This window comes from Mus caroli, chromosome 11, assembly GCF_900094665.2.
Source record: "Mus caroli chromosome 11, CAROLI_EIJ_v1.1, whole genome shotgun sequence".
NCBI lineage: Eukaryota > Metazoa > Chordata > Mammalia > Rodentia > Muridae > Mus > Mus caroli.
This window is the reverse complement of record NC_034580.1, coordinates 63,563,560-63,590,583: the sequence shown is the minus strand read 5'-3', so window position 1 is coordinate 63,590,583 and position 27,024 is coordinate 63,563,560. Positions and strand designations below refer to the sequence as shown.

The 27,024-nt window shown below is 43.9% G+C and overlaps 1 protein-coding gene across 4 annotated transcripts in view; it reads left to right on the top strand.

The window, feature by feature from the left end:
• Ndel1 (nudE neurodevelopment protein 1 like 1) overlaps positions 1-27,024 on the top strand; it is a 46,262-nt gene that overhangs the window by 5,535 nt on the left and 13,703 nt on the right. The window contains exons 1-6 of one of the 4 annotated variants that reach the window (XM_021176324.2): positions 13,445-13,635; positions 21,300-21,397; positions 22,744-22,897; positions 24,072-24,220; positions 25,995-26,131; positions 26,457-26,630. In XM_021176324.2, coding sequence (XP_021031983.1) covers positions 21,312-21,397; positions 22,744-22,897; positions 24,072-24,220; positions 25,995-26,131; positions 26,457-26,630 — 700 coding nt within the window. In that variant the 5' untranslated portion in view covers positions 13,445-13,635; positions 21,300-21,311. Of the gene's footprint in view, positions 1-13,444; positions 13,636-13,668; positions 14,219-21,299; positions 21,398-22,743; positions 22,898-24,071; positions 24,221-25,994; positions 26,132-26,456; positions 26,631-27,024 lie in introns of those variants that run through there. The other 3 variants (XM_021176321.2, XM_021176322.2, XM_021176323.2) reach the window with 3 other exon arrangements.

The window sequence follows — 27,024 nt, the reverse complement described above, 5'->3', positions numbered from 1 at the left end:
AGGAGAGGAGAGGAGAGGAGAGGAGAGGAGAGGAGAGGAGAAGAAAGAAAAGTCATGGCTCCAAAGAGAGGAAGCCTGAAGAAAGGGACTGGCCTGAGGTTGATGGTGTGAATTCTGTCCCCGAGTCTGCTAACTTTATGTCATGGGGCAGACTGGTCAATGTCTAAGAGTTGTCATTTGTCTGATGATCTTCACGTCTCCTTGTATTTCTGAAGTTCTCTGAAAGTCAACTTTGTCATAGTAACCCCTTCTGACACAGTCCTCTGATCTGTAAAGTGGGGCACTAATTGGTCCTTCACGGGCTTGGTGTGAACTAATGTCAGAAGCAGTTACCTCCGGGTCTGATCCATAGCAAGCATCCAATACCCGATAGTTATTTTTATTATCTGCTGAGTGTTATGTAAGATGAGGATAATTATGTCATCCTACACTGTTTATAGAAAGAACTCTGTCTTCTCAACTCCGGTTTCGAAGTTCAAGTTGCAGCTGGGAAAGATGCCAAGGGGCATAGTACAAAGTCACCGCTGGCCACTGACCTTCCTTTTCAGCTTAGTCTTCCCTGGGATCTGGCTGCTGTCCAGATGTGGGTCAAGTAAACAGGCTACTGTTGAACACAGATAAGTCAGATCTCCAGATATAGGTCGGCAGGGGAGACAATAGGAAACCCCACTCCTGGAATAGAAAACAAAGCTCTGGGTACCCGTGAGTATAACAAAAGGGAAGGAAGCCAGGCTTTATCTGAGTCACAGATGCCTGGGATGCTCATCAGCAAAGCTGATGTACTTTCAAGTTGTGATTAATAAGGACCGGGACAGGAGGGAGAAGCTGTGGGGGTGGCTGAGGTTTTGTTGGTGTGGATTCTCGGACCTACTCATTTTTTCTATAAAACCAGGAAGCTGGATTCTATTTATAGTCCCTGAAGGATGGTCTCTGTGCTGTTGGTGGAAAGTGAGGTGATTTAGATGGTGCGGAGATGAGCATTGGATACATATTTCTTTTCTCAGATCAAGGGGATATGATTGTTATCAGCTCCTTGGCTTCATTGGTGTGCCAGGATGAGGCAAAGGTGGGATTTAAGTTCATTTTTAGACAGGTGAGTCAATTTAAAGATGATGTTCAGAAATGGCAAAGACTGTACAGGGGATAAAACTAAAGGTCAGACCGGGCGTGGTGGCGCACGCCTTTAATCCCAGCACTTGGGAGGCAGAGGCAGGCGGATTTCTGAGTTCGAGGCCAGCCTGGTCTACAAAGTGAGTTCCAGGACAGCCAGGGCTACTGAGAAACCCTGTCTCAAAAAAAAAAAAAACAAAAAAAACAAAACCAAAAACCAAACCAAACAAACAAACAAACAAAAACCTAAAGGTCAGATGTGGAAGAAAGAATAATAACTCCTCAAAGATGTCAACATCCTAGTCCTCAGACCTGTATGTTATTGTGTGCATCAAAAGGAACTTGACATATATGATTAAGGATTTTGAGATGGAAAGATTATATTAGATTAGATGTGTAGACCCAGCATAGTTCGAAAAGGGATGTAGGGGTTTTAATATCAGCCATAATGGAAGCAGCCTATGAGGTGATAATGCCCCAAGCCTATCCAGTGGCCTCTAGAAACCAGGAGAGCCAAGGATCTGATTCTTCCCCTGCAACCTCAGAAGAGCCAATACCTTGATTTTATAGCTTATGTAAGCCTTATTTGGAATCTTTGACTTCCAGAAGCAAAAGAGAATACGTATGCGCGTTGTTTGAAGCCACCCCATTTGAGGTCATCTGTTACCATAGCCACAGGAAATGAATACATTGAGTGTTAGAGGAACTTAAAGTGATACAGCATTTCCTTAGGGCAGAGGACTGGGCATTGGCCACCTAACTCATCCATCTCTCAGGAGGCTGGCCCAGTCATATGTCTGGCAGTCTGGTCAAAAGTAGGGAGAGCCCTCATTCCTACAGGGAGAATGCTTGGATGGGTGACATAATGGATCCTGACTCATGGACACTGTCAACGGCTGTCATTTAGTTCAGCCTGCTCAGTTTGTGGATGGAGACATCGATACCCAGAAATGGGAAGTAACCTAGCAAAGTCACCAGCAATGGGGCTGGTTAGGCCAGGACGGAAAAAAAAAAATGATTCTGTTCCCCAGGCCAGGGTAAGGAGTTAACTCTGCAGAGACATGCCTGGGTTCTCACGTGAGGGTGGGGAGCCCTGGTGAGGGGTGGGGCCTATGTCTGGAGGTGGCTCTCTCCACCTTTTGGCCACCTCTCTGTGCCTGGGCCTCTGGTTCTCATGTCCCTCCCTCTTCTATCTTTGAATCAGAGTTTTAGTAGCCGTTCTGTAAACAGGTGATCTTCTTGAAACAGCGGTGTCCTGGGGCAGGGCTCCTCTGCTCTCCCCTCACCCTGCCTGAGTCCACAGTGCTGCTGAGAGTCCCCCCCTTCCCTGTTTGCTCCCCTCTGCGGATGCTTATTTTCTTTTTATAGACTGGGCATTCTTCTGCGGTGAACATGAAACCTGGGATGCTTCATCTCTGCAGCTCAGCATGGGCTCAAAGTTGGCTTCTGTGGTAGAAACACTCCTGCATAAAGCCAGATTCCTAGCTTTGAGCAGAAACTGTTCTCCATATAATGCTTTTAATCCCAGTAATTGGGAGGTAGAGGTAGGGGACGTAGAGGAATTGTCTTTGAGTTCCAGGCTAGCTTAGTCTACATAGTGAGACCCTATCTAAAAACAAAAACCAATCAACCAACCAAACCAAACAAACAGAAAACCCCCAAAAGACTGTAGGGTGGAAATTTTACATCTTTAGAATAAGCATATGCATATTTAGAATATGCATATGAGATAAGTTACACATACTGTGGCAGAAGGGTGGGAATTCTTATGAACCAAGCAGAAGAACTGGGAAACTTCCCAGTGAAACTCTGGGACCGTGGAGGCTGTTGTGTTTTATAAAAAGATAGAGAAGAAGGGGTATGTTTGGCGGAGGCTTGGTATGGTGTGGGGAAGTAGGTGCCTATGCGGGACCCATGCTGAGGCATCCCTGCCCACTGACCATGAGCTTGTGGGGGGGGGAGGAATGGGGAGAGAGGGGGAAGAGGGTAAGGAGCAGGAGCAAGGGGATGAGAGAGTGAGGAGGGGGTGAGCAGCCCCTCTTATAGTGAGTAAGGTACAGGCATACATGGCTGTTGCCAGGTAACTGTGGGGTGGAGCCTAGACCAAATGCCAATAGAGGCCCAGGTCACCTACCACAGTCACCAGGCTTAAAGAGTGCAGTTTGTTTTGTTTTGAGACAGAGACTTGTCTTGAAGCCCAGGCTGGCCTCAGACTGCTGCGATTACAAGTGTGTGCCAACAACACCCGGCTCAAAGACTACCTTAAAAACAACAACAACAAAAAGAGCCCTAAATCCATCTGCTTAGGAAACTTCAGAGAATGTAGAGGAAATGAGTATACTTTAAGATTAGATGCAGTATTGCTATATGACAATGAAAACATTACTCACTTAATATATATTTGTCAAAATGCAGAAAGAAAGATAGGGGGTGAGAGAGAGATGGAGCAGGGAGGGGTGAGGGAGTGAGCTGTACTCATGTTCTGAAGGTAAGCACGTAGACATTTGACATTTGAGGTCTGTATTTCTAGACCTTTTTTCTAATGTTCAGTGTGTGTTGTTCTAGGTTAAAATGGAATCCTATGCATATTATTAACTACTTTCTTTGTTTAGCTGGACATTGGGGTCATTTTCATTGTTAATATTCTTTTTTTAAATTAGGTATTTTCCTCATTTACATTTCCAATGCTATCCCAAAAGTCCCCCATACCCAACCCCCCACTTCCCTACCCACCCACTCCACTTTTTGGCCCAGGTGTTCCCCTGTACTGGGGCATATAAAGTTTGCAAGTCCAATGGGCCTCTCTTTCCAGTGATGGCCGACTAGGCCATCTTTTGATACATATGCAGCTAGAGTCAAGAGCTCCGGGGTACTGATTAGTTGATAATGTTGTTCCACCTATAGGGTTGCAGATCCCTTTAGCTCCTTGGGTATTTTCTCTAGCTCCTCCATTGGGGGCCCTATGATCCATCCAATAGCTGACTGTGAGCATCCACTTTTGTGTTTGCTAGGCCCTGGTTAATATTCTTCTGTAACATTATTGTGATATTAACACATTAGTCAGCATGGCTATCACACGGTTCCACTTCATCAGTGCTTCTTTCTTTCTCTTTCTTTCTCTTCCTTCCTTCCTTCCTTCCTTCCTTCCTTCCTTCCTTCTTAAAGATTTATTTATTATATGTGAGTACACTGTAGTTGTCTTCAGACTCACCAGAAGAGGGCATCAGATTTCATTACAGATGGTTGTAAGCCACCATGTGGTTGCTGGGATTTGAACTCAGGACCTCTGGAAGAGCAGTCAGTGCTCTTACTCACTGAGCCATCTCAGTAGCCCCCAATGCTTCTTTCTTTCCTTTCAGTAAAAAGAAAGTCATGTGTATGAATGTTTTGCGTGCGTGCGTGTCTGTGTACCATGTGCATGCCATGCTCAGGGAAGTCAGGAGGGCCCACTGGCTCCCCTGGAACTGAGGTTACAGATGGTTGTGAGTCAGCCAGTGGGTGTTAAGGAACTGAACTTGGGTCCTCTTACTGGGCACCTAGGGCTGTTAAATACTGAGCCACCTCTCCAGCCCTGTCAACTGTTTCTTGTTGCTCACTTCTTATTGTTTCATTAGAGCTCTAAACTAGAAAAAAATATTTTCTTTAGTAAAAGAAAAAGAAAGAGGAGTACGAAAGAGTAGCAGAAGAGAGCCGAGGCAGTGAGTTGGGTTTTGAAAATGTCCCCTGAGAACTTTCTAGTCATCCACAAACATTCAGTGCTTCCTGACACCAGGTATTGGGACTAGAGGCCAACGTCATGGCTGCTGCCCTAAATGTCACCTTTATTAAATGCAAAGCCCTGAAAAGCTGACTGTTCTCATTGGTACATGTCACGGCCTGACATACTGATGTGACTTTGGCGCTTTCTGTTTCCCTTCGTCTTTCTTCTGTCTTTCTTCTTTCTTTCTTTGTTAGAAAGCCTGCAAGGGGCTTGGGGTGGGGCTGGAGAGATGGTTCAGAGGTTAAGAGCACTGACTGCTCTTCCAGAGGTCCTGAGTTCAATTCCTAGCAACCACACAGCAGCTCACAACTGTCTGTATAACTCTGGTTCTAGAGGATGGAACACCCCCCCCCACACACACACACATGAAAGACACCAATGTGTGTAAAACAAAAATAAAGAAAGTAAAAGAAAGCTTACAGGAAGCAGGGAATTGTGACACATACTTGGAACCCCACCACTTAGAAAACTGAGAAAACTTAGAAAATTGAGAGTACAAGGCCAGCTTGGGTTCCTGGAGATGAGCTGTTTCAAACCCCAAACCAGATGGGTGGTGGTGGCACATGCTTGTAAGCCCAGCACTTGGGAGGCAGAGACAGGCAGGTCTCTGTGTGTTTGAGATCAGCCTGGTCAAGTTCTAGAATATCTAGAGCTATAGAGAGAAACCTTGACTTTGAAAAACAAAATAGAACAAAACCAACCAACCAACCAACCAACCAACCAACCAACCAACCAACAAACAAAAAACTCCAAACCAAACACATCAAAATAAACCCCAGAAAACCTCCAGGAAGGGTTTCTTCACTTCTTTTGTTAGTTGCTTCTCCCTGGGGCTAAGGACAGTGCTAGTCAGTCAATAAATATTTGTTGAATGGCTGAATACATAATCTTTGGGTGCCAGTAACTGACTCACCGCCTTTCCCAGTGGTGGGAATTAGGCTGAGATGGTGTGATACAATCAGCTCAGGCTGGTCGGAAACATTCCATTTCTTTTCATTCCTGTCATTGCACAGCCTGGGTTGAGAGTAGGCAAAGCAGGTAGGTGCCCTCCCTCCCTGTCTGTGCAAGGTATGTGATCAGGCACTGTCTTTTTTCCTCCAGGGACAGTCACAGTGTTTATGTAAGTACGATGTCAACAGCGCTTGGCGTTGCCAGGTGTTAACCAAATTAGCAATGAACTGTGTTGGCGATACTTTCTTGGGCAGGTAGCTGCCACTCTAAGGAACAGGCTGTGGTTGGAACCAGCACAGAGCCTGAAGACTGAAGCTTGGGAGATCGGAGGCTCTGCAGCTGGGCAAACCACACGGTTTCAGGTTGGGAGGAAGTCCCAAGCCAGGTAGGTCACTGGGGAAAATATCAGGACAGACTCCAGGTTGATGGGTGGATCAGTAGAAGATACATGGCTGTGCAGGGGTTCTCCTTAGACTTTAGCTTATCTTCTCAGACAAGGAAGAAAGCTTGTTCCTGCCAGGGACCAGCCTTCAGGTCAGGCCTGTGAGGGAAAGGTAAGTGCAGTCTCAACCTAAATCTTTCTTACCTTCAAGAGCCACCATTCAGCAAGTGACACTTGCAGCCTTAAAACACCTCTTGGCAAAGGGTCCAAGGGCCAGAAGTGGTGGCATTTTTCTTCATCAGACAGAGTGGAAAGGCAAAATAGGAAGGAGGCTGGGAACCTAAAACAACGTGTACTGACTGCAGTGGCATGTGCCTGGAGCTTTAGCTGCTTGGGAAGCTGAGGCAGGAGGATCATTTGAACTGAGATTTTTTTTTTTTTAAAACATGTTTTATTTTTAGATTTAATCATTTTACTTCATGATATGGGTGTTTCACGTGTGTATATTTGCTCACTGTGTGTGTGACTGGTATCCTCAGAAGTCAGAAGAGGGCATCAGATCTCCTGTAACTAGGATTACAGATGATTGTAAGCTACCACATGGGTGCTGAGAATGGAACCCAGGTCCTCTCTGCAAGAGCAGCAAGTTTTGGCTCTTAAACACTGAGCCAATACTCCACTCTGGAACCAGGACTTAGAGGCCACTTTGGGCAACACAGTAAGACTTTGTCTTTTAAAGTCAACAGCAAACAAACACACCTCCTAGGGAATCCACTCACAGACAGCTGGGTTAGAAGGCAGAAACTCTGATGGCAGAGCTGAGGTCAGAGTTTGAGCTGCTTTCAGTAGTCTGTGGATATTGCCAGCTCAAGAAAGTACTGAGGGTGCATTAAAGACAAGGAATGGGCCTCTCCTTTCAGGAAATACCCCAGGCATACTGCCTGTGGCTTCTCCCGTCTGTCTGTCTGTCTGTCTGTCTGTCTGTCTTGAGGTGGGGGCAGGGGTCTCACTATGTTGTCCAAGTTGTTTTCTAACAGTATGCTGCCTTGGCTTCCCGAGTAGCTGGGACCAGGCATGAGCCACTGTACCAGGCTTAGAAGTGGGCACTTGGTAGTAAACTCAACTGACAGTCATCCACAATCTTGGAAGAGGAAATCCATTGTCTGGTCAAAGGCTCTGCCCTCTGTAGGTGGTCATTCATCGGCCATGTTTATTGAGTACCTATTCCATGCCAGGAACTATGATGAAAAGGTATATATTTCTTTATGGAAGACATCTGCATTTATTACTAATTTGTTTAATTTTACATATGTTTTGTATCCTTTTGGATACAATGTCATTAAACTTGACAACTTAGTGAAAGAAAAAAATCCTATGGACACTATGTCCTGTTTTCAAAAGCAGTTTTTTTTCTTTCTTTTTTTCTTTTTTTTTTTTTTTTTTTTGAGTTGGGGTTTTACTCTGTATCCCAGGCTGGCCTTGAACTCATAGAAATCTTCTCTCCTTATCATCTTAGGCATGCAGGATAATCATATGCTTGGCTAGAGAGCACGTTCTGTCCCTCTTTGTCCACTGACCTTGGTTATTTTTCTTTGTACTTCTATCTATTTGCTTATCGGCCGTCTTCTCCTTTAGAATATAAACTCTATGGGTTGGAAGGTATGTTTTACCATGATGTCAGGATGCCCAGGGCTTAGAAGAGTGCCTTGGATCCACAAGCACTATACTCAGAGTATGTGGTTGACAGGTTTTCTGCTCTGTATAAAGCCATTTCTTAGTTCAGAGGCTATATTTGTTTGTTTCTGTTTTTTATTTTGTTTTTTGTTGAGACAGAGTCTCATGTAGTCTAGGCTGTCTTTGAACTCACTAAGTAGTTGTATAGCTGAAGATGATCTTACACTTCTGATTTTCCTCTTTCTACTTCCTGAGTTCTGGGATTAGAGGGAAAAATTACCATACCACATTTGGAGGACAGTGCTGGTGATAGAGGCCAATGCGAGGCATCACCTTACCTACTGAGCTGCAGCTCCAACAATTTATTTTTTAACAGTAAAAAGTAGTATTTCTATTGTCTTTATTTTAAACTTTTGAAACATAATCTCTATGTAGTCCTGGTTGACCAGGAACTTGCTATGTAGACTAGGCTGGCTTTAAACTCACAGAGATCCATTTGCCGCACTGTTTCCTGAATGCTGAGATAAAGCCATCAGCAATTTCAGGCCTATATTACTGTTGTCTTGAATGACAAGAGTATAGGTACTAAAAGATATGGTTTAAAATTTGAATGAAAGTGAAGGCCTAAGGTATGACCCAAACCTCAGAGCCTCTGTAACCTGGCATCAGTTCATGCAACCTTTGTACCATTGAAAGTCTCCATCTGTGTTAAGTTCTCAGGATTTGCAACATTTTCCAGACAGTGTTGGTAGTTGCGCACTGGGATTTATCACTACCTAACCCTCAATTCCTTCTTTCATTTTCACTGAGGCATATTAAATGAGTGTGTGCTAAGTGCCTGGTGCTGTGGGCTATTCCAGCTAAAGGGTCCTTGTCCTGGCTGAACTTAAGTTTGGGGGGGGAGGGGAGGGTTGGATACCTCCATGGCTAAAAGGCAGTATTTTAATGTTTTTCTATTTATTACTATTCTTTTTTATTCATTTTGAGACAGGGTCTTATGATGTAGCCTTGACTGGCCTGAAACTTACAATATAGATGAGGCTGGCTTCTGCCTTCTGAGTGCTGGGACTGAAGGCATGCACCACCATGCCTGGCAATATTTACTTAAAATAATTTGTGTGTGTGTGCGCGCGCATGTGCATACTTGAGGAGGTCAGAAGAGGGAGTCAGATCCCTTAAAGCTGGAGTTACAGGTGGTTGTGAGCCACTTGATTTGGATGCTGAGAACAGAACTCAGGTCCCCTGGAAGGGCAGCAAGTGTGTGCTTCACTGGTGAGCTACCCCTATAGCCCACATTGATTGTTTGTTTATTAACTTATTTAGTTATTGGTTTATTTTGTGTGTGTTGTCATGGTACACATGTTGAGGTCAGAGGACAGCTTAAGGAGTTAGTTCTTTTTTCCCACCAAGTAGGAACCCATGGATCAAAGTCAGGTGGTCATACATTGTAGGCTAGCAACTTTACTGGCTCAGCCATCTTGTTGGACCCCAGAGGCAGTGTTTCTAAGTTTGCTTTTAACTACGCAGCCCTCTATTTGTGTTTTGAATATCCAGGAAGGCTTCCTGGAGGAGCTACTTGTGAATAAGACTGAAGAAGGCAGACCTAGCCTCAGAGGTCGTCACAGTGCACAGGGCAGTGAGAGTTGTAAGATGGTCCTCAAAAGGAAGGGAACTGTCCTGGGGCAGGGGATCTTAGTTACTCTCCTACTGATGTGAGGAGACACAATGACCAAGAAAACCTGCAGACGGAAACATTTAATTGTGGGGCTTGCTTATAATTTCAGAGGGCTAGTCTATGATTACCATGGTGGGAAGCATGACTGCAGGCAGACATGGCCAGAGGGCAGCTGAGAGCTTACATCTGATCCTCAGGATCAAGGCAGGAGGCAGAGAGAAAGATTAAGATTGGGTCTGGCATGTGCTTTTGAAACTCTAAAGCCTACCCCTGGTGACAACATCTCCTTCAAGAAGCCCATGCCTCATAATCCTCCCTAAACAGTCCACCAACTGGGAAACAAACATTCAAAGATAAGCACTCATGTGGCCGTTCTCATTCAGACAACCACAGCGGGACACAGTGGTGCATCTGGTTAGACTCAGGGGAACTTCTGGATGCAGACTGCCAGGGTGGGTTGGAGCGGCTGTGTGGGCTCTGATCCTTCATGGCAATAGTAGCAAGGAGACAAATCAAGTTTGGAAGCAGGGACGCTCTGTATACAGTGGAATTTTAGTGATATTATTCTCAAAGCAATGTAGAGACTGCTAGGGTGGAACAAGAAGTCATTCAAGGGAGGGAGATTGGGGTGGAGAGGAATAGGAAGCAATAGATAAACAGGTAAGCCGGAGGCTTTGGACTAGGGGAGATGCAGGCAGAATAAAGTGGAAAATGAACGAACTTGAGTTTGTAAGGGGAAAGTTGAGACTGTGTGGTGGCCACACTGGTGAACTGAAAGCCAGGCAGGGGATCATTACAGGAGATTCGATGAAAAGTTTGTGTTTTCATGACTAGAACATAGCACAGCTGAGAGCATGTAAATAATTCTAGGGAATTCAGTTGAAGCAAAAGGAAGACCTATTGGGGATAGGAGAGTGGACATGAGGCAGATCATTAGAAAGCAGCCAATTACTGAGATCCCTCAATCTAATCTCCACCTTTAAGGAGTAGCAAAAGAAACATATCGATTAAAGGAGTACAGAAAATTAGACTGAAGTATTCTCCCCCCCCCCGTGTGTGTGTGTGTGTGTGTTTGTGTGTGTGTGTGTGTGCGCACGCGCTCGCGAGCTTTGTTGTTTAAGTCCAGGTGTTCTTATGTAGAACTGTAGGCTGTCCTGGAACTTTCCAGGATTACGGGCGTGCACCAGCACACCCAGTGAGCCTTTGATTTTTGCGGTGTCTTATTTACCTGATCCATAAGTTAAATATGTTCCATCTCCTCAGAGTTTCCGCAGCAGGTTTATATGCACTGCATAACTGTGCTGGCTAGTCTTATGTCAACTTGACACACAAACTAGAGTTATCTGAAAGGAGGGAACCTCAACTGAGATCCAGCTGTAAAGAAGGTTTTAATTAGTGATTGATGGGGGAGGATTGTGGTTGTTTTCATCCCTGGGCTGGTGGTCCTGGATTCTATAAGAGAGCAGGCTAAGCAAGCCATGGGAAGCAAGCCAGTAAGCAGTAATCTCCTTCCCCAATCCCCATGGCCTCTGCATCACCTGCAGCATCCAGGTTCCTGCCCTGTTTTGAGTTCCTGTCCTGATTTCCTTTGGTGTTGAACAGTGATATGGAAGTGGGAGCTGAATAAACCCTTTCCTCAACAACTTGCTTTTCGGTCATGGTGTTTCATTGCAGCAGTAGAACCTTAGCTAAAATAATTACCTTTTTTGAGTATGCGATGGGCCAAAGTCCAGCATTCTCACTAGCTGGAGTTTGGACCCAGATCTCTTTTAGTAGCTGATCACCCTTTACCCATCGGAAGGGTGGAACTTGATCTGTTTCTTGTATTTTGTAGCAGAGAAGATGTTGGGATATTTACACGTGTTCTCAGAGATTGTTACATTGAACTTTCTGGGTCAGTCCAAAAAGGACCTTGTACTGGAACCTATGGAAAGTGCTCTGGAATGCTTTACAAAGTTAGAAGGGTACCACAGCTCTCACCTTTTCTTCTTACAATGCTAGTTTTATAACTTGTGCTTCCTTTTGAGACTGTCATCTTCTTTACTGATTTATTTCCCATGGATTTGGTGTAATGGAAGGAGGTCGGGCAGTTTGCTGACTCTAGGGTACTATTCCAGCCTCTGGGCCAATGAAGAAGATCAGAGCAGGGCCTTTGGCTTCTGAGGGCTCTGCCAAACTAAGCCCATTCATTAAGAAGGGGATGATGCCAGTCCTACGGGCAGAGCAAATGGGAGGGGCAGCAGCCTGGGAGATGATGTCAATGTTTTCTGAAGGGCCTGGCCAGCCATTAAGTGACTCAGTGTGTTTCTTAGCACCTCAGCCAGGAGGCAGGACAGAAGCTGTGGCCTTTTTATCTTTTCCTGTTTGGGTGGGACTGTTCCTGTCTTGGCACCAGGTCTATAGGAAATCCTTCATTAATCACTTCTCTGCCTTAAGTCTGATTAGATTGAGCACAGTTTCAGGTAGGGAAGCCAGACTGAGTTTCAAAGCTGTTCCAGGCCACTGGCCTGTAAAGCAGACCTTTTTTTTTTTTTTTTTTTTTTTGAGTCTTATGTTACAATATAGATCTAATGATTCCAGCTTCAAATGTTGTTGATGGTGAAAGAACCTAGTGGGGAAACCCCCACTCAACTCCCGATTCAGCGTGCACCCAAGAATCACGAATAGAACACAACACCTTGATGTAACAACACGAGGTATTTTAATGGCGGAGCTCCGGGTCGAAACGTATCTCACACAGGAGACAGTGGATTCGACCACGAGGCTTGGAAGCTAGGGGTTTTTATAGAAAAGGAGTGGGGCTGGGGGAGGAATTGGCGCGGTTTTACATGATTGGTCCATTTAAACATCAGCAGCCTGAGGTCAGAGGGGTGGGAGATAGGGAAGCGATGGGCCTGCCCGGGCATGTCCTGGTCTGTTCTGCTATGTTCTCAGCCCCAGGTTTCAAAGCTCACAAACAACTCTTTGGGCTATCTGACATACATTACATGAATCACAGGTCTCAAGTTTTATTTCCTTTCAATGGTTAACAGTAGTGTATGGAAGGCACTTTCGCCCCATGGTCTAGTCTATGTTTCCCTTCTTGTTAGCATAGTAGTGGATAATAGTGTAGCTTCTGAGTTTGAATTTGCGTTGTAGGTGAGTGACCTTGGGGAACTTCATCTTGCTATTTCTTACTTGTAAATGAGAGTGACATGGGGTTACTGTGACAAAGCAATGCACCCCAGTGACTTGTACAACTACGGGTGCGACAAACCGCACAGTGAACTCATAATCTCATTTTTAAAACCCTATATCCTTCATAGTGTAGTTCAAGACGCTTTAGACCCCGCTAATCTTCCTCTGCTCATCAGTTTGGGTTCTCCTTAAAAATCCTTCTCGCACCGTTTTTAGTTTATATTGACCTTTCCCAACCGTATACGTGGGCTCACCTTGTCTTTCTTAGGCTCAGCATGCCTTATGCTATGTTGTTTTGTCTCCAAACTTCAAAACCAATCCCAACAGCACTGAAATAACAATTACACTGAGCATGAGACAGCTAAAGTTCCTATAATTGTTCCTCAAATGCCTATTTTAAATTTAAGTTTCTAGTTCCAGGACAGTTGTGTATTTCTCCTGTCTCCTTCGTGAACTAGTACTCTATACTGGCTTTATACTGGCTTCCCATCTTAGCCTAGGGAACTACTCTCCTGCGCAGCACAGCTTCCAGAGACAGCACAGGGCTAAAAAACCCACCTACTTCGGGGGTCCCGGGCAGCGCCTGCGCAGGACGCTGTCGCAGGCCTTACGTCAGCGCGCAAAGCCTAGGTCGGCTCCACGTGACGCTAGCCTCCCACCGCTCCGCCCCTCACGCCAGCCTGCTTCTGCGCATGCTCTAGACTCCGCCCCCGTGCGTCACAGAATGGCCTCCGACACCCAGGGAGCCCCTGACGTGTCGGGGAGGAGCCCGGTGCGGGGGTACGCGGAGTGGATCTCAGGGCTGCGGAAGGGAGCAGAGCTGAGCGGCTGGGCGGGCCTGGCCAGGCCAGCGGAGCAGAGACGTCGGCCGAGCGGCGGCGAACATGCGCTTTTGACACATTGGCGGTGAGCTCCCGTGCGACGCAGCCTCTGGGGTTCGAGCCAGGCGGGCAGCGCCGAGGCCTGCCCCGGGGGAGCCTGCCTGACCGCCAGGCTGGAGCTCAGCCCGCTGGGCCAGGCCGGGCTTGGGTTCTGGGGCGGCCCGTACCGAGACAACTGTTCCAACCGCTTTAACTGTCCCCTCCTTACTGGCGGAGGTGTGGCCCACCGGGGGGCACCTGCGGGAGAACGAGTCCCGGGCTTCCAAGAGGAGGGACGGAGGCCGGGACGTGGCACCGGGGGCTGAGGCGCTGACGGCTCGAGGAGTGGCCCAGTTGGGGTGGCAGAGGCGCGCCCAGCTTCTCGCTCCACCCACCCTTGATTCCCTGGAGCTGCCGGGGTGGTTAGGAGCCGGGCTGGATCTTGATTTCCCAGCGCCCCAGATGCGGGAGGCGAGAGCAGGAGCAGCCCGCGTTGGCAGAGACTGGCAGTCTCGTGACTGTCTGCCTGCCCCGAACTGCTAATCATCCGCTTTGGAGTTGGGGAAAGTCTCACCAACCGACCCCGGTTGCTTGGATTCGCTTCTTATTTTTCTCTGGGAAACGATGAGGTGACTAACACTTTTAAATTTAAGGCGAGTGAGGGTCCTTTTCATTACCAGGGCCCATTCCTGTAGCGTTTGTAAACATTTTAGAACATTTGCTGATTGTACTTGCGACGGATACTGTAAGTCACTTTTTGCTGGATGGGGAAATTGAACCTAAGTACAGGAGGTTGGGGCAATTGAGTGATTTTTATTTGGGTTCCACTAACTGGTGAGAAGTTTAGCTTGGGTTATAATTTACCTTTCTAAGCTCAGGGTTCTGGTTTCTGTTTTCATGAGATTTTTTTTTTTTTTTTTTTTTTTAACTTCTTCAGCTGGAAAGAGGACTGAACATTGGACTTGTGAAAGATAATACCAGGAGTTACTAGATGACTTATTTATTTTCGAGTAAATTGACAAAAAAACCCAAACAAACCCCAAACCAAAGAACAACAACAACAAAAAACAGCCCACAAAACCCCCCCAAAAGCTCAGTTACTAGAAAAATCTTATCCTGAAGCTTGCTCATGAGTGGCTGGTTGTTAGACTGAAAATTATGTTGCTTTCACTGCACTTAAGAGGTAGGGTAATGTCTGCCAAATCAGAAAGCTGATAGGGCAAAGCTCATCATTAAGTTAAGGAGTCAAAAGAGACCAAAGGACACCCAGTTGGGGGTATCTCTTCTGAATTGTTGCTAAAATCTTAGAGTAGGGATGCATAAAGAACAAAGAAAACCTTTAGCTCCAGTTAAGAGACCAACTTAATCTTAGTAGAAGTTGCTAAATCTGCAGTGCCTTGGTTTTGAATTGAATTGAAGTTGGGATCCAGAGCATTTGAAATAAAAAATAGACCTGAATATGGTTTCATGAGACCAACCAAATTTATTTTCATGTGTATTTTAAACCATGCTAAAATAGACTTGAGGATTGAGGAGTTAAGTTAAAATTACTTTCTAGGCACTTCATAAGGGAGAGAAATAAGACCAATCTCATTCTGCATATATGTTAATAGTCATGTAAAATTAATTTTCTTAGTGCTGTACAGAGTATCTTTGCCAGTAAGCTCTGTTAGATGATAACTGTTTAAAGTTTCAGTGAGCTAATTGTCAGTTGTTCACATCTAAAGGTCGTAGAGTGTGAGCATGTCTGCTGCAGAAGTTGTAATTGTACACTCACACTCCATGTGAGACCTAGAATTAAGGAAGATGGAGAGGAGCAGAAAGTCCTTGTCTGCGAGCCTTGCAGCTGTAGAAGATTGTAGATATGCCATTTGAGCACTTTTTAAATCAGTGAAAGATTTGACATTGGCTAACTTTCCCCACTTACGTAATCTCAAGTGACAGTGAGCCTCTCCAAGTACCTGGAGGCAAACTCCACACACACAGTTTTGAGATCACCTGCCAGGGTAGCACATTCGTTATTTGAACCTGTTTCTTAGAAGGAAGAAGTTGATGAATAGGTGTAGTGGGATAAAGCTGGGTACTGCCAGGCGGGAAGCAACAGATACCGCGTGTGATGGGAGGGAAAGAACTGCTTGTTTTAGTCTAGCTCATAAAGCTTGTTCCAGGAGAGACATTAGGGATGCTCTTGTAATGAAAGGAGTCATCTGTTTATAAGTTTGGAAGTCTGTTTACTCTGGTCTAACTTAAGGTCCACTTCTGGCCTAGTAGTTTCTTACAGTTGAATTAGCATTTATGTGATGTTTATGCATCAGGCTCTGTTACACGTGCTGTGCCAATAGTAACTCACCTCATCGTCCAAATACAACTGATTTTCCTGTTTTATAGGTGAGGAAATGAGACAGTGAGAAGTTGAATAGCTTGCCCAAGGTCTCTCAGCCGGGGCATAGTTTGACTCTAGGGTCTGAGCTTTGCATGCTGATTTTTCTGGCTAAATTAATTTTCTTTTAAAAACTTATTTCTGTGTGTGAGTGTGTGCTCACATGTTATATGTGTGAATGTGGGTGGCTGCAGAGGCCAGAAGAAGAGCTAGAGGTAGAGAGAGGGAGTTACTCTGTGTTGGTGCGGGGAACCATATTCTAGTCCTCTGCAAGAGCCACTGACCCACTGAGCCACTTTTTCAGTCCCCTCTGATTTGTTCTTTTAAAAAGTAGATATATTTATTATATTTAATTTTGTGTAGGTATGTTCATGTGAATGGAATGTCCACAGAGACAGGAGGCATCTGAATCTCTGGAGCTATATATATATATATGTGTGTGTATATGTATATACACTGCCTGATGTGGGTGCTGGCCCTCTGGGAGAGCAGCAAGTGCTCTTAACCTCAAAGCCATCTCTATTCCCATCAATTTTTTTAAACTTTTTTTTTTTTTCTTTTTTGAAAAAGTCGCATGTAGCCTAGGCTGGACCTCCTACGTGCCATGTAGCCAAGGAACTTGTGATCTTGTTTTCTCTACCTACTGAAGGCTGGGATTACAGATGTGCTGTATCACACTGGTTTGTGCAGTGCTGGGGATTGAACCCAGGGCTTCATGCATGCTATGCTAGGCAGGTACTTTACCAGCTGTGTCACACCCTTAGCCTCCTCTGACTTATTCTTGATTAAATGTTGTTTTGTTCTAGATTTTTTTTTCTTTTTTCTTTTCTTTCATATTTGTGTGTGTGTGTGTGTGTGTATAATAGGGTCTTGCTGTGTAGCTTCTGGATGACAAGCACTAATAGAACTGGCTATGTAAATGAGCCTGGCCTGACGTGTGTTGATCCTCCTGCCTCTCTGGATCCTCGTACCTCTGTGTCTTCAGAGCTGGGATCACATCTGAGCTTGGTCTCTGGCTTGCACATACATCTGCACTCATGCATGCAAATCTGCACACAAAACACATACAACATCTACCAGTCTTCATGAACACATACACAGAAGCACACAAAATCATATAAAAGAATATGTAGCTTTAGGCAATTGTATATTTTAAAGAGCTAGAAGGATTTCGAAGTTTTTACCAGAGAGAATTGATAATCGACGGAGGAGATAAATATATTTAACCCTACTTACGTAGTGTGTAGTGTATTTACATATTGAACATTACATGGTACTCAATATGTGTAACTTTTTATGTTTTTGAGTAAATTAAAAAAATATGAAAAAAATTTGTCAGCTTAAGAACTCTGAGAACCAAAGCTGGAGACAAACACACAGTTCCAGCATGTGGAAGCCTTGTTTCCCAGGGACCGGCGCTGCTCTGAGAGCTCCCAGGATGTCCCTTGACATCTAAAATCAGAGTTCAAGCAACAAAAGCCACCCCTACCTTCACACAGAAAGTGAGTGAACAAACTTATAGATAAAACTGATTCTGACCTTACTTGTAGGAGACTTGGCTCCACATTCAAACACCACACATTAACATAAATGTTAGATGTCCAGGGAGCCACTAACAGCACTGGAAGTTCCCATAAGGACACTGGTCCATGGTATACACCATCAACAACAATATCAAAAGGTACATAGTAAAAAATTATATAAAACTTAAAAGATAAAGTCCCTGCTGATGAATAAAATGTCAGTACTCAAATGCAGCACTGGTTCATCCACACATGTAATCTAAGAACAGTCTAAAGTTCAACAAAAATGTTTAGGGGCCTCAAATGGCTGCTGAATAGGATAAAATATCCACTTGGGGAAGAGCAAGGCTAAGATACTGTCTGTCATCAGAGTCTACCAAGCTCAGACAGGGTGTAAACATGGAGAACACAGGCTTGTTTACCAAAACCTGGAAGCTTGCAGCGCAGCAACATACAAAACTTAGAACACATTCAAGAAATAGAGAGAGACAGGCGTAGTGGTGCACGCCTTTAATCCCAGCACTTGGGAGGCAGAGGCAGGAGGATTTCTGAGTTCGAGGCCAGCCTGGTCTACAGAGTGAGTTCCAGGACAGCCAGGGCTATACAGAGAAACCCTGCCTCGAAAAACAAAAAGCAAAAAACAACAACAACAAAAAGAAATAAAGAAAATACCTGATAAAACACACACACACACACATACACACTCAAGAGTGAAAATAGGTAGCTCACTGATGGCTGCTCATTGATGGCTGTAGTTAATGGATTTATCCTGGTTGCTTAAAATAGTATATAATCTATTGAGTTAAGAACTTCATATGTGGGGGCTGCAAAAATGGCTCAGTGGTTAAGAGCACCAGTTACTCTTCCAGAAGATCTGGGTTCAGTTCCCTGCCCCGACTTGCCGTCTCTTGACCATCTGTAACTTCAGTTCCAGGGGATCTGATGTCTGTTCTCTTTTGGCCTCCACAGACATTACACTCATACACAGATCAAAAAGTTCCATACATAGGAAATAAATACAAATAAAGCTCTAAAAAAGATGAAAAAATAGATTTCAAGGTATGAGTTAAAATTTTTATATGTAGATGGACACAGTCTTAAATTATCTCACCCCAGAGGTAGTTAGGTAGGAGTGTGTGTGTGTGTGAGTGTGTATGTATGTGTGTGTGTGTGTGTGTGTGAAAGAGAGAGAGAGAGAGAGAGAGAGAGAGAGAGAGAGAGAGAGATTGATTGATTGAGAGGAGTGTGTTAGAGTACAAAGTGTTCTTAGGGCTTTGCTAATTGACAAAAGAGTAAGAACATTTGCAGTTTCTTAGTTAAACAGCCTTATAGTCACAGTGCCTACTCTGTGTGGTTACCATCCCCCCCTTTTATTTCCATCGCCATCTCTATATTTGAGCCATTCTGGGCTATCATCCTGGACGTTACCCCAGGACTTCATTGCAGTCTTGGGTTGCAGCTGCTATGTTCTTCGTCCTGTGCTTTCCAGGTCATTTATTTCAACTGATTTGGAAGAATTTATAAATAAGACACAGATCTTGCCCTGGAGAACTAACTAGAGAGACTTAACCTTTGATTTCTTGTCATTGGTTTCTCTTGGAAAACAATGTCAGTAGCAGAGGAGCTGCGTTTCTTGTGCGATCTCTGGTCTTTATAACATCCTAAAAAACATAATTAAAAACATAATTTGCTGGCTTTTTTATTAGAAACAATATTTTAGCTGTCCATTGACACATGCCAGTGTTTAAATAATCTAAATTTGGGGGCAGGGTTGGATTTTTTTATTTGCTAAGGATGTAACCCAGGCCTCATACATGCTAATTAAATGCTCTGTCACTGACCTGTGTCCCCCAGCTCTTGGGAGTATTTGTTTTTACTATTTTGTCTATATGGGTATTTTGCCTGTGTGTATGTGTGCATACCACTTGCATTCCTGGTGCTCACAGAGACCAGAAGAGGCCGTCAGATCCCCTTGAACTGAGTCACAGATGGTTGTGAGCTGCCATGTGAATACTGGGAATGAAATCCTAGTCTCTGGAAGAGCGGCCACTGCTCTTACTGCTGAGCACTGTACATGGCCTCTAGTGCATAGATTCATAGTTTTCACGACACTGTGGGAGATCTGTTATAGAATATTAGAGAACACACAGGGATTGTTGCTTCAAACCTAGATGCTTTCACACATTCCTTGTGATTCTGTCTTCATCTGGATTGTTACAATGTACTCCTTTCCTAAGGAGACTTCAGTATGAACCCAGAAGGATTTGGATGCCACAGGGTGATGCCTGCACTTTGGGTCTTTTGAAATAATGAGTACTTCTGGCTGCTGAAGAGCCCATTCTTACCCATTGACTACCTACCATAGGTCAAGTAGTAACCTCTGTATTTGGGCAAGGGAAGTGGCAATTTCTGGGACTCTGACAACGGGACAGAATTACAGAACAAACCAGTATTTATCAATCAGTATATATACTTGAAATATTTAGTCACCCTGTCTAGTCCATACGTTTATTAGATGAAACCTGAACAACTGAAGCCCTAAGAGAGTAAGCAGTTTGAATAAGTAATTTAATGGTGGAATTGGAACCCTAGAACTCAGCTTCAACAGGACTCCTAGCCTTGTGTGGTTAACATATTAAAGTACTTTCATGCTCTAAAGACATCTCTAAGAATAGAGCAGCGGGGCTGGTGAGATGGCTCAGTGGGTAAGAGCACCCGACTGCTCTTCCAAAGGTCAGGAGTTCAAATCCCAGCAACCACATGGTGGCTCACAACCATCCGTAACAAGATCTGACTCCCTCTTCTGGTGTGTCTGAAGACAGCTACAGTGTACTTACATATAATAAATAAATAAATCTTTAAAAAAAAAAAAGAATAGAGCAGCACAGACAAATCTGTAGATGTTACTGTATCTCTTTTGTTGTGTGGATGTAGTGTAGTAACAGAAGTTGAGCAGCAAAGAGTGGGTTGTAGGAAGAATGTGGCAGGAATCTAGAGTGGGCCAGTCATCTTGGTGTCTGTACCTGTCCTATGATTGGGAGTTTTAGCCAGTTGAAATGGCAAGATCCCTCCTCTGTGAATTCCTTGGGGAAGAACTGAGATAAAGGTCATTGCAGTGGGAGATGAGTGAACTTGGAGTAAACTTGGATTGAAGGATGACTGAGGATGTTTTCAGAAGTGTGATCTGAGAATGTGGGTCTTGCCTGATGTGGTAGTCTCACTTGGCATGAAGGTTTCTAAGCAGCTTGCATGTTAGTGTCCCTCCCTCTGTCCCTTCCTCTGTTCCTCTGTCCTTTCCTCCCCACTTTCTTTTGAGATAGGATCATGTAACCCAGGCTGGCCTTGAACTTTCTGTGTTGCTGAAAGTTTCTGTGACATCCCTCACCTCCACTGCAATTCTCAGTGCTGAGATTGCAGGTGGTGCCAGGGATCAGACCCCAGGCAGGCATTTTAGCAACCAAGCCACATCCTCAGATCTCTTACAGGTGTTTTTAAGCAATTATACAGCAGGAAATCGTGTAAGTCTGATGTTTGTTTCTGTCACTGGATTCCTTGAAGACAGTTGGCCATAAACTAACTGCTGGAACTGTTTGTAGGTTAATTCTGTAGTCAAATTATCTAGCATCCAGTGCTATAGCTGAAAATGCTTCTCCTGTCATGACCTTATCCACTGTGTTGGTTGTGCCCAAGTGAGGTAATATGTGCCTAAGTTACAGGAAAGTGGCAGTAACTCCTAGAACCTTTGAAACTACCAAATGCAGTGGCCACTCTCATTCACATCCTGGCTCTTTGTTTTTACTCTCACAGGCTTTCTTGATCATGGATGGTGAAGATATACCGGATTTTTCAAGTTTAAAGGAAGAAACTGCTTATTGGAAGGAACTTTCCTTGAAGTATAAGCAAAGGTAATGTTTGAAAACATAAAATAGGGGCGGGATTTGGAATAGACTGGGTAGCTTACGCATGCTTTTCCCTTTGGAGCATAAGGCTAAATTTAGAGTTTCGATTCTGCAGTAAAACAATGTTTGTATTTAAATAGTATAAAACTACTACCAATCTTTATATTGTTCAACTTGAACTATCAGGAAGCTTTAGTGCCACCTGTGATTCCTGATTGCCTGCCTCCTGTAGCTTGTGACTAGCTGGGCTGTCTTTGGCCTGCTGTGTGTTTTCTGTTGCTCCCTCATTATTTGCTTATTTGAGGTGCTTAAAACAGACTTTAGTCTTCTCATGTGTACATTATTAGTGTTGGGAGGCTGCTGAACTAAGCTATGGAATATTTTAGAAAATTTATTATTTTACTTAGTTGGGAAGAAAATAGCTCTTTGGACTCAATGAATCTTAATGAATCTTTTTCTTATACTTTTTTTTGAGATTTGTTTTTATCTTATGTGTATGGGTGTTTTGCCGCATATACGTCTATGCACCTTGTGCCTGTCTGATGACCATACAGACCAGAAGATCCCCTGGGACTGGAGTTAAAGATATCCCCCAGAGGCTGGAAAGCCCGTGAACCCCTTTTCATAATAGTTTAAATGCAGAAAATTAAGTAATGGAATTATAGAGAAAATTAGTTATTTCAAAAATTGTCTAAATATTAAGCTAGTTTGTGATATTATAATAATGTATTAGTGCATTACATAAAAAAGATGGAGAAGCTGGATGTGGTGGCGCATGCCTTTAATCCCAGCATTTGGGAGGCAGAGGCAGGCAAATTTCTGAGTTCGAGGCCAGCCTGGTCTACAGAGTGAGTTCCAGGATAGCCAGGGCTATACAGAGAAACCCTGTCTTAAACCCCCCCCCCCAAAAAAAAAAAATAGAGAAACCTAGTAACTCCCTGATTCTGAATTAGTGGTAAGAATGAGTGATGCTTAGCTTTGTACCAGCTGTTGTGATTTTAGAATATTTGTTGATTTCTGATTAGATTGAAAAATATGCTCAATTTAGATTACTTCAGTACAGATACACACCCCTCCTCTTTCAGTTTTATGGAGGAAGAAGCTAATGGTTTCAAGCCATGTAGAACTATTTTTTGTAAGTATTGTAATTACTGATTTGTGTTTTGGGGGAAGCTTATAACTAATTTTCATTGAATCCTGCATATATGTGGAACAAGAAATATAAGACATTCTCTTTGCTGTTTAACATTTCACGAGAATGTTAATTTTCAGTTAGGAATTACTGACTTGCTATGTAATTATATGAGAGGACACAACTACTAACTTGTTTTTCTCACTTTACTTCTGTTTAGCTTCCAGGAAGCTCGGGATGAGCTAGTTGAGTTCCAGGAAGGAAGCAGAGAGTTAGAAGCAGAGTTGGAGGCACAGTTAGTACAGGCTGAACAAAGAAATAGAGACCTGCAGGCTGATAACCAAAGACTGAAGTATGAAGTGGAGGCGTTAAAGGTAACTGCAGAAGCCCTTCCCTGAGCCCAGTGCTGTTTGGGTATTAAAGTGGGAAGTGTAGGGCCAGCGAAATAGCTTCATGGGAAAGGCACTTGCCACTAACCCTGACAACTTGAGTTTGATTTCTGGGCCCTACATGGTCTAAGAAGAGAACCTTTTTCTTAGTTGTTTTCTGATCTCTACACATGTGCTGTGCATGAGCATATATATGCAGTACTTAAAGTATAGTAATATTTTACAAGTGAGAAATGTATTAACCAAATAGTACTTAAAAAAATTAAGCACCCTCCCAAAAATATGTGTGTGTGTGTATATGTGTGTGTGTGTATATGTGTGTGTGTGTATCCCCCAGGGATGGGTCAGTGGTTGGTAGATGTTTGCCTAGCACGTGCACGGCCCTGGGCTCAGTTCTTCTCTACATCCATGACTTGGAGACTTAGAAGATATTTCCTTCCTTTTAGAAATAGAGTATAGTTTTAAAATAAAACAATATCTTTTATATTCTTTGACCATTTCATGTAAACAATGTATTACCACGTCCACCCCCAGTTTCCCCCTCTCAGCTACTCTCAACATGGTCCCCTACGCCTTGTCTCTTTTTCTCTCCTGTAACCCAGTGAGTACAATTCTGTCTGTTGTAATGTTAACTAATCTTGTTAGCTTGCTCTTATATAGGTCTTGTTTAGGTAACTATAGCTTTAGTGATTGCAAGGGCCATGTTGTATCCAGTTCTGATACAACTCTTTCTCATCCTTTAGTTCTAACATTCTTTGCACTGTCTCTGTGGTGTTTCCTGAGCCTTGTTGGTGGGATAGGATAGTGGTGTTAGAGATGTCCCTTTAGGGCTGAGCACTCAGTCTTGCTCTGGCCAATGCTGAAGGCAGTACTGATCTATGGGTATAAACACATGTTTAGGCAGATAGACATTGTTTAGCAAAAAATCCTGTAAACAGGTCCCTTAATATGGCCTGTGACCTTTGACCTGGTTTACAAGACCAGGCATGAATTCCCTTTCACAAGGCAGCCTCAGATTCAATCCAAAAGTGGTTGGTTACACCTTTAACCTTCATACTGTTATTGTATTAGTGGGCACATCTAGCCTGGCAGGGAAATTCCTTTATTAATAGATGATTACATATTAATAACACATCTTTCTCTGCACCTCTTCTTTCAGGAGAAACTAGAGCATCAGTATGCACAGAGCTACAAGCAGGTCTCAGTGTTAGAAGATGATTTAAGTCAGACCCGGGCCATTAAGGAGCAACTGCATAAGTATGTGAGAGAGCTGGAGCAGGCCAATGATGACCTGGAGCGAGCAAAAAGGTAAAGGAGACTGTGCATTCTATGAGCATACCCAGTTGTCAGCTCAAGCTTTCACATGCGTCTTAGCAACCTGTTTCTCCTCCAGTGTCTTATGTCCTTTGTCACTCATTGGATTTAAAGGAAAAACAACAACATGGGAGACTGAAGCAGGTGGATCTTGAACTCAGAGATCTGCCTGCCTCTGCCTCCAGAGTCTCGTCTCGTCTCGTCTCGTCTCGTCTTGTCTCTTCTCTTCTCTTCTCTTCTCTTCTCTTCTCTTCTCAGATTTATTTATTTATTTATTTAATGTATATGAGTACACTGTAGCTGTACAGGTGGTTGTGAGCCATCATGTGGTCACTGGGAATAGAACTCAGGACCTCTGCTCTCTCTGGCCCAGTTTGTTCCTGTTGGCCCTGCTCATTCCGGCCTAAAGATTTATTATTATATGTAAGTACACTGTAGCTGTCTTCAGACACACCAGTAGAGGGCGTCAGATCTCATTACAGATGGTTGTGAGCCACCATGTGGTTGCTGGGAATTGAACTCAGGACCTCCGGAAGAGCAATCAGTGCTCTTAACCGCTGAGGCATCTCTCCAGCCCTCTGTTATTTTTTCTTAACCACTCTAACTCATACTACCTTATAATTATTGCCTAGTACTTTTCTTTTATACTTATGGGTTGACTCTTGGTTGACATGATGCTAGTCACTGTCCTTGTAGCTGATCCATAAGAGACTTGCTATGATAAACGCTCTGGTAAGAAGAATGTATAGCCTGTTCTAGGGCAGCTCTAGTATCTGGGAACTGAGGAAGCCTTTTTACAAGTTGGGGCATGTCTGCAAAGACTTTTAACTAGGCGAAGAGACAGTGAAAAGGCTGAGAGGCAAGAAGGTGTTTGAAATATGTTATTAAGAGGTTATTTTAGGGGCTGGAGAGATGGCTGAGTGGTTAAGAGCACTGACTGCTCTTCCGAAGGTCCTGAGTTCAAATCCCAGCAACCACATCCATAATAAGATCTATCACCTTCTTCTGGTGTGTCTGAAGTCAGCTACAATGTACTTATGTATAATAATAAATAAATCTTAAAAAAAAGATTATTTTAGGGTGTGTCTGAAGTCAGCTACAGTGTACTTATATATAATAATAAATAAATCTTAAAAAAAAAAAGAAAAAGAGGTTATTTTAGGGCTGGGCAGTGGTGGCGCACGCCTTTAATCCCAGCACTCGGGAGGCAGAGACAGGCGGATTTCTGAGTTCAAGGCCAGCCTGGTCTACAAAGTGAGTTCCAGGACAGCCAGGGCTACACAGAGAAACCCTGTCTCCGGGGCGGGGCGGGGGGAGGGGAGTTCTTTTAGGGCTGGAGAAACTGCTCAGCAAAAGTGCTGACTGCTCTTCCGGAGGTTCTGAATTCAATTCCCAGCACCCACATGGTGGCTCACAGCCATCTGTGATGGGGTCTGATGCCCTCTTCTGGGGTGTCCAAAGACTGCTACATGTACTCATATCCATAAAATCAATCAGTCAATCAATCAGTCTTAAAAAAACATTGGAATTGGTATTCTGAGTTGTAACTTTAGGTTGGAGAATTTTGTATCTGTAGCAGATACCGGGGAATGGGAGCCCACAAGAGTAGGTACGTGTTAATTTTTGCTGACTGAAGTGAAGTCATTCTCCAAATTGGGTCAGGCTGACTGGGTTAAGAATGGCAGGAGATAAACTGATTGCTTTCTTTTGTACTAGCTGTTTGTACATGCTGTTTAATTCATGGGCTTCAAATAATTTTTTTTTAAAGGGCAACAATAGTTTCACTGGAAGACTTTGAACAAAGGCTAAATCAGGCCATTGAACGAAATGCATTCTTAGAAAGTGAGCTCGATGAAAAGGAATCTTTGTTGGTCTCAGTACAGAGGTTAAAGGATGAAGCCAGAGGTAAGCTCCATCACTTAGCCAGTGTTTACCCATTGCCTGCGCCTGAGTAAGCGCAAGGACTGACTAACCCCTCTGATGGTGCTAGGGGTCACCCGGAGCTTGAGCGGTTGGGTAAGCACTCTGCTGCTGAGCTATGTTCCAGCCCTCAGTTTCTCGGAAGCTCTAGTTCTATATGCTTTTACATAGCTTTCAATCGCTGTTTTGAGGAAGCTTGTTTTGAGAACTAGTAACTTAGGAATGTCTATATGATGTTTTGGTTGGGACTTGCAGGGTATATTTGCTCCCTCTAATGAGGATTCCTGCTTTTGTTTGCAACATTTTGCAGATTTAAGGCAAGAACTAGCAGTTCGGGAACGACAACAGGAAGTGACCCGCAAGTCTGCTCCCAGCTCTCCAACTCTGGACTGTGAGAAGATGGATTCTGCGGTCCAGGCTTCACTCTCCTTGCCTGCAACGCCTGTTGGGAAAGGCACAGAAAACAGTTTTCCTTCACCAAAAGGTTTGTATTTTCTCTTGAAGGCCATGTTAGATATCAGTTTCAAATGTATTTGCTGGTGTAGCAGAGCTGCTACAGTTCTGCATGAGTTGCAGTTTACAAGTTACTGTAGTAGCCAGGAAGCAAAGGAAGGCTTGGCTTTCCAGGTCACTGATCTGTCGCAGTGATGATGGCTGCGCTCAACACAAGAGCAGCTTAAGTAAAAGTTTTCAAAAGTTAAAAAGTTTTTAAGTTTTAGATTTTATTTTTAAGACCTTATTTTGGTTATTATAGAAATATATGTTCATGCAGATTCCTTCCTCTTCTCTTCTCTTCTCTTCTCTTCTCTTCTCTTCTCTTCTCTTCTCTTCTCTTCTCTTCTCTTCTCTTCTCTTCTCCTCTCCTCTCCTCTCCTCTC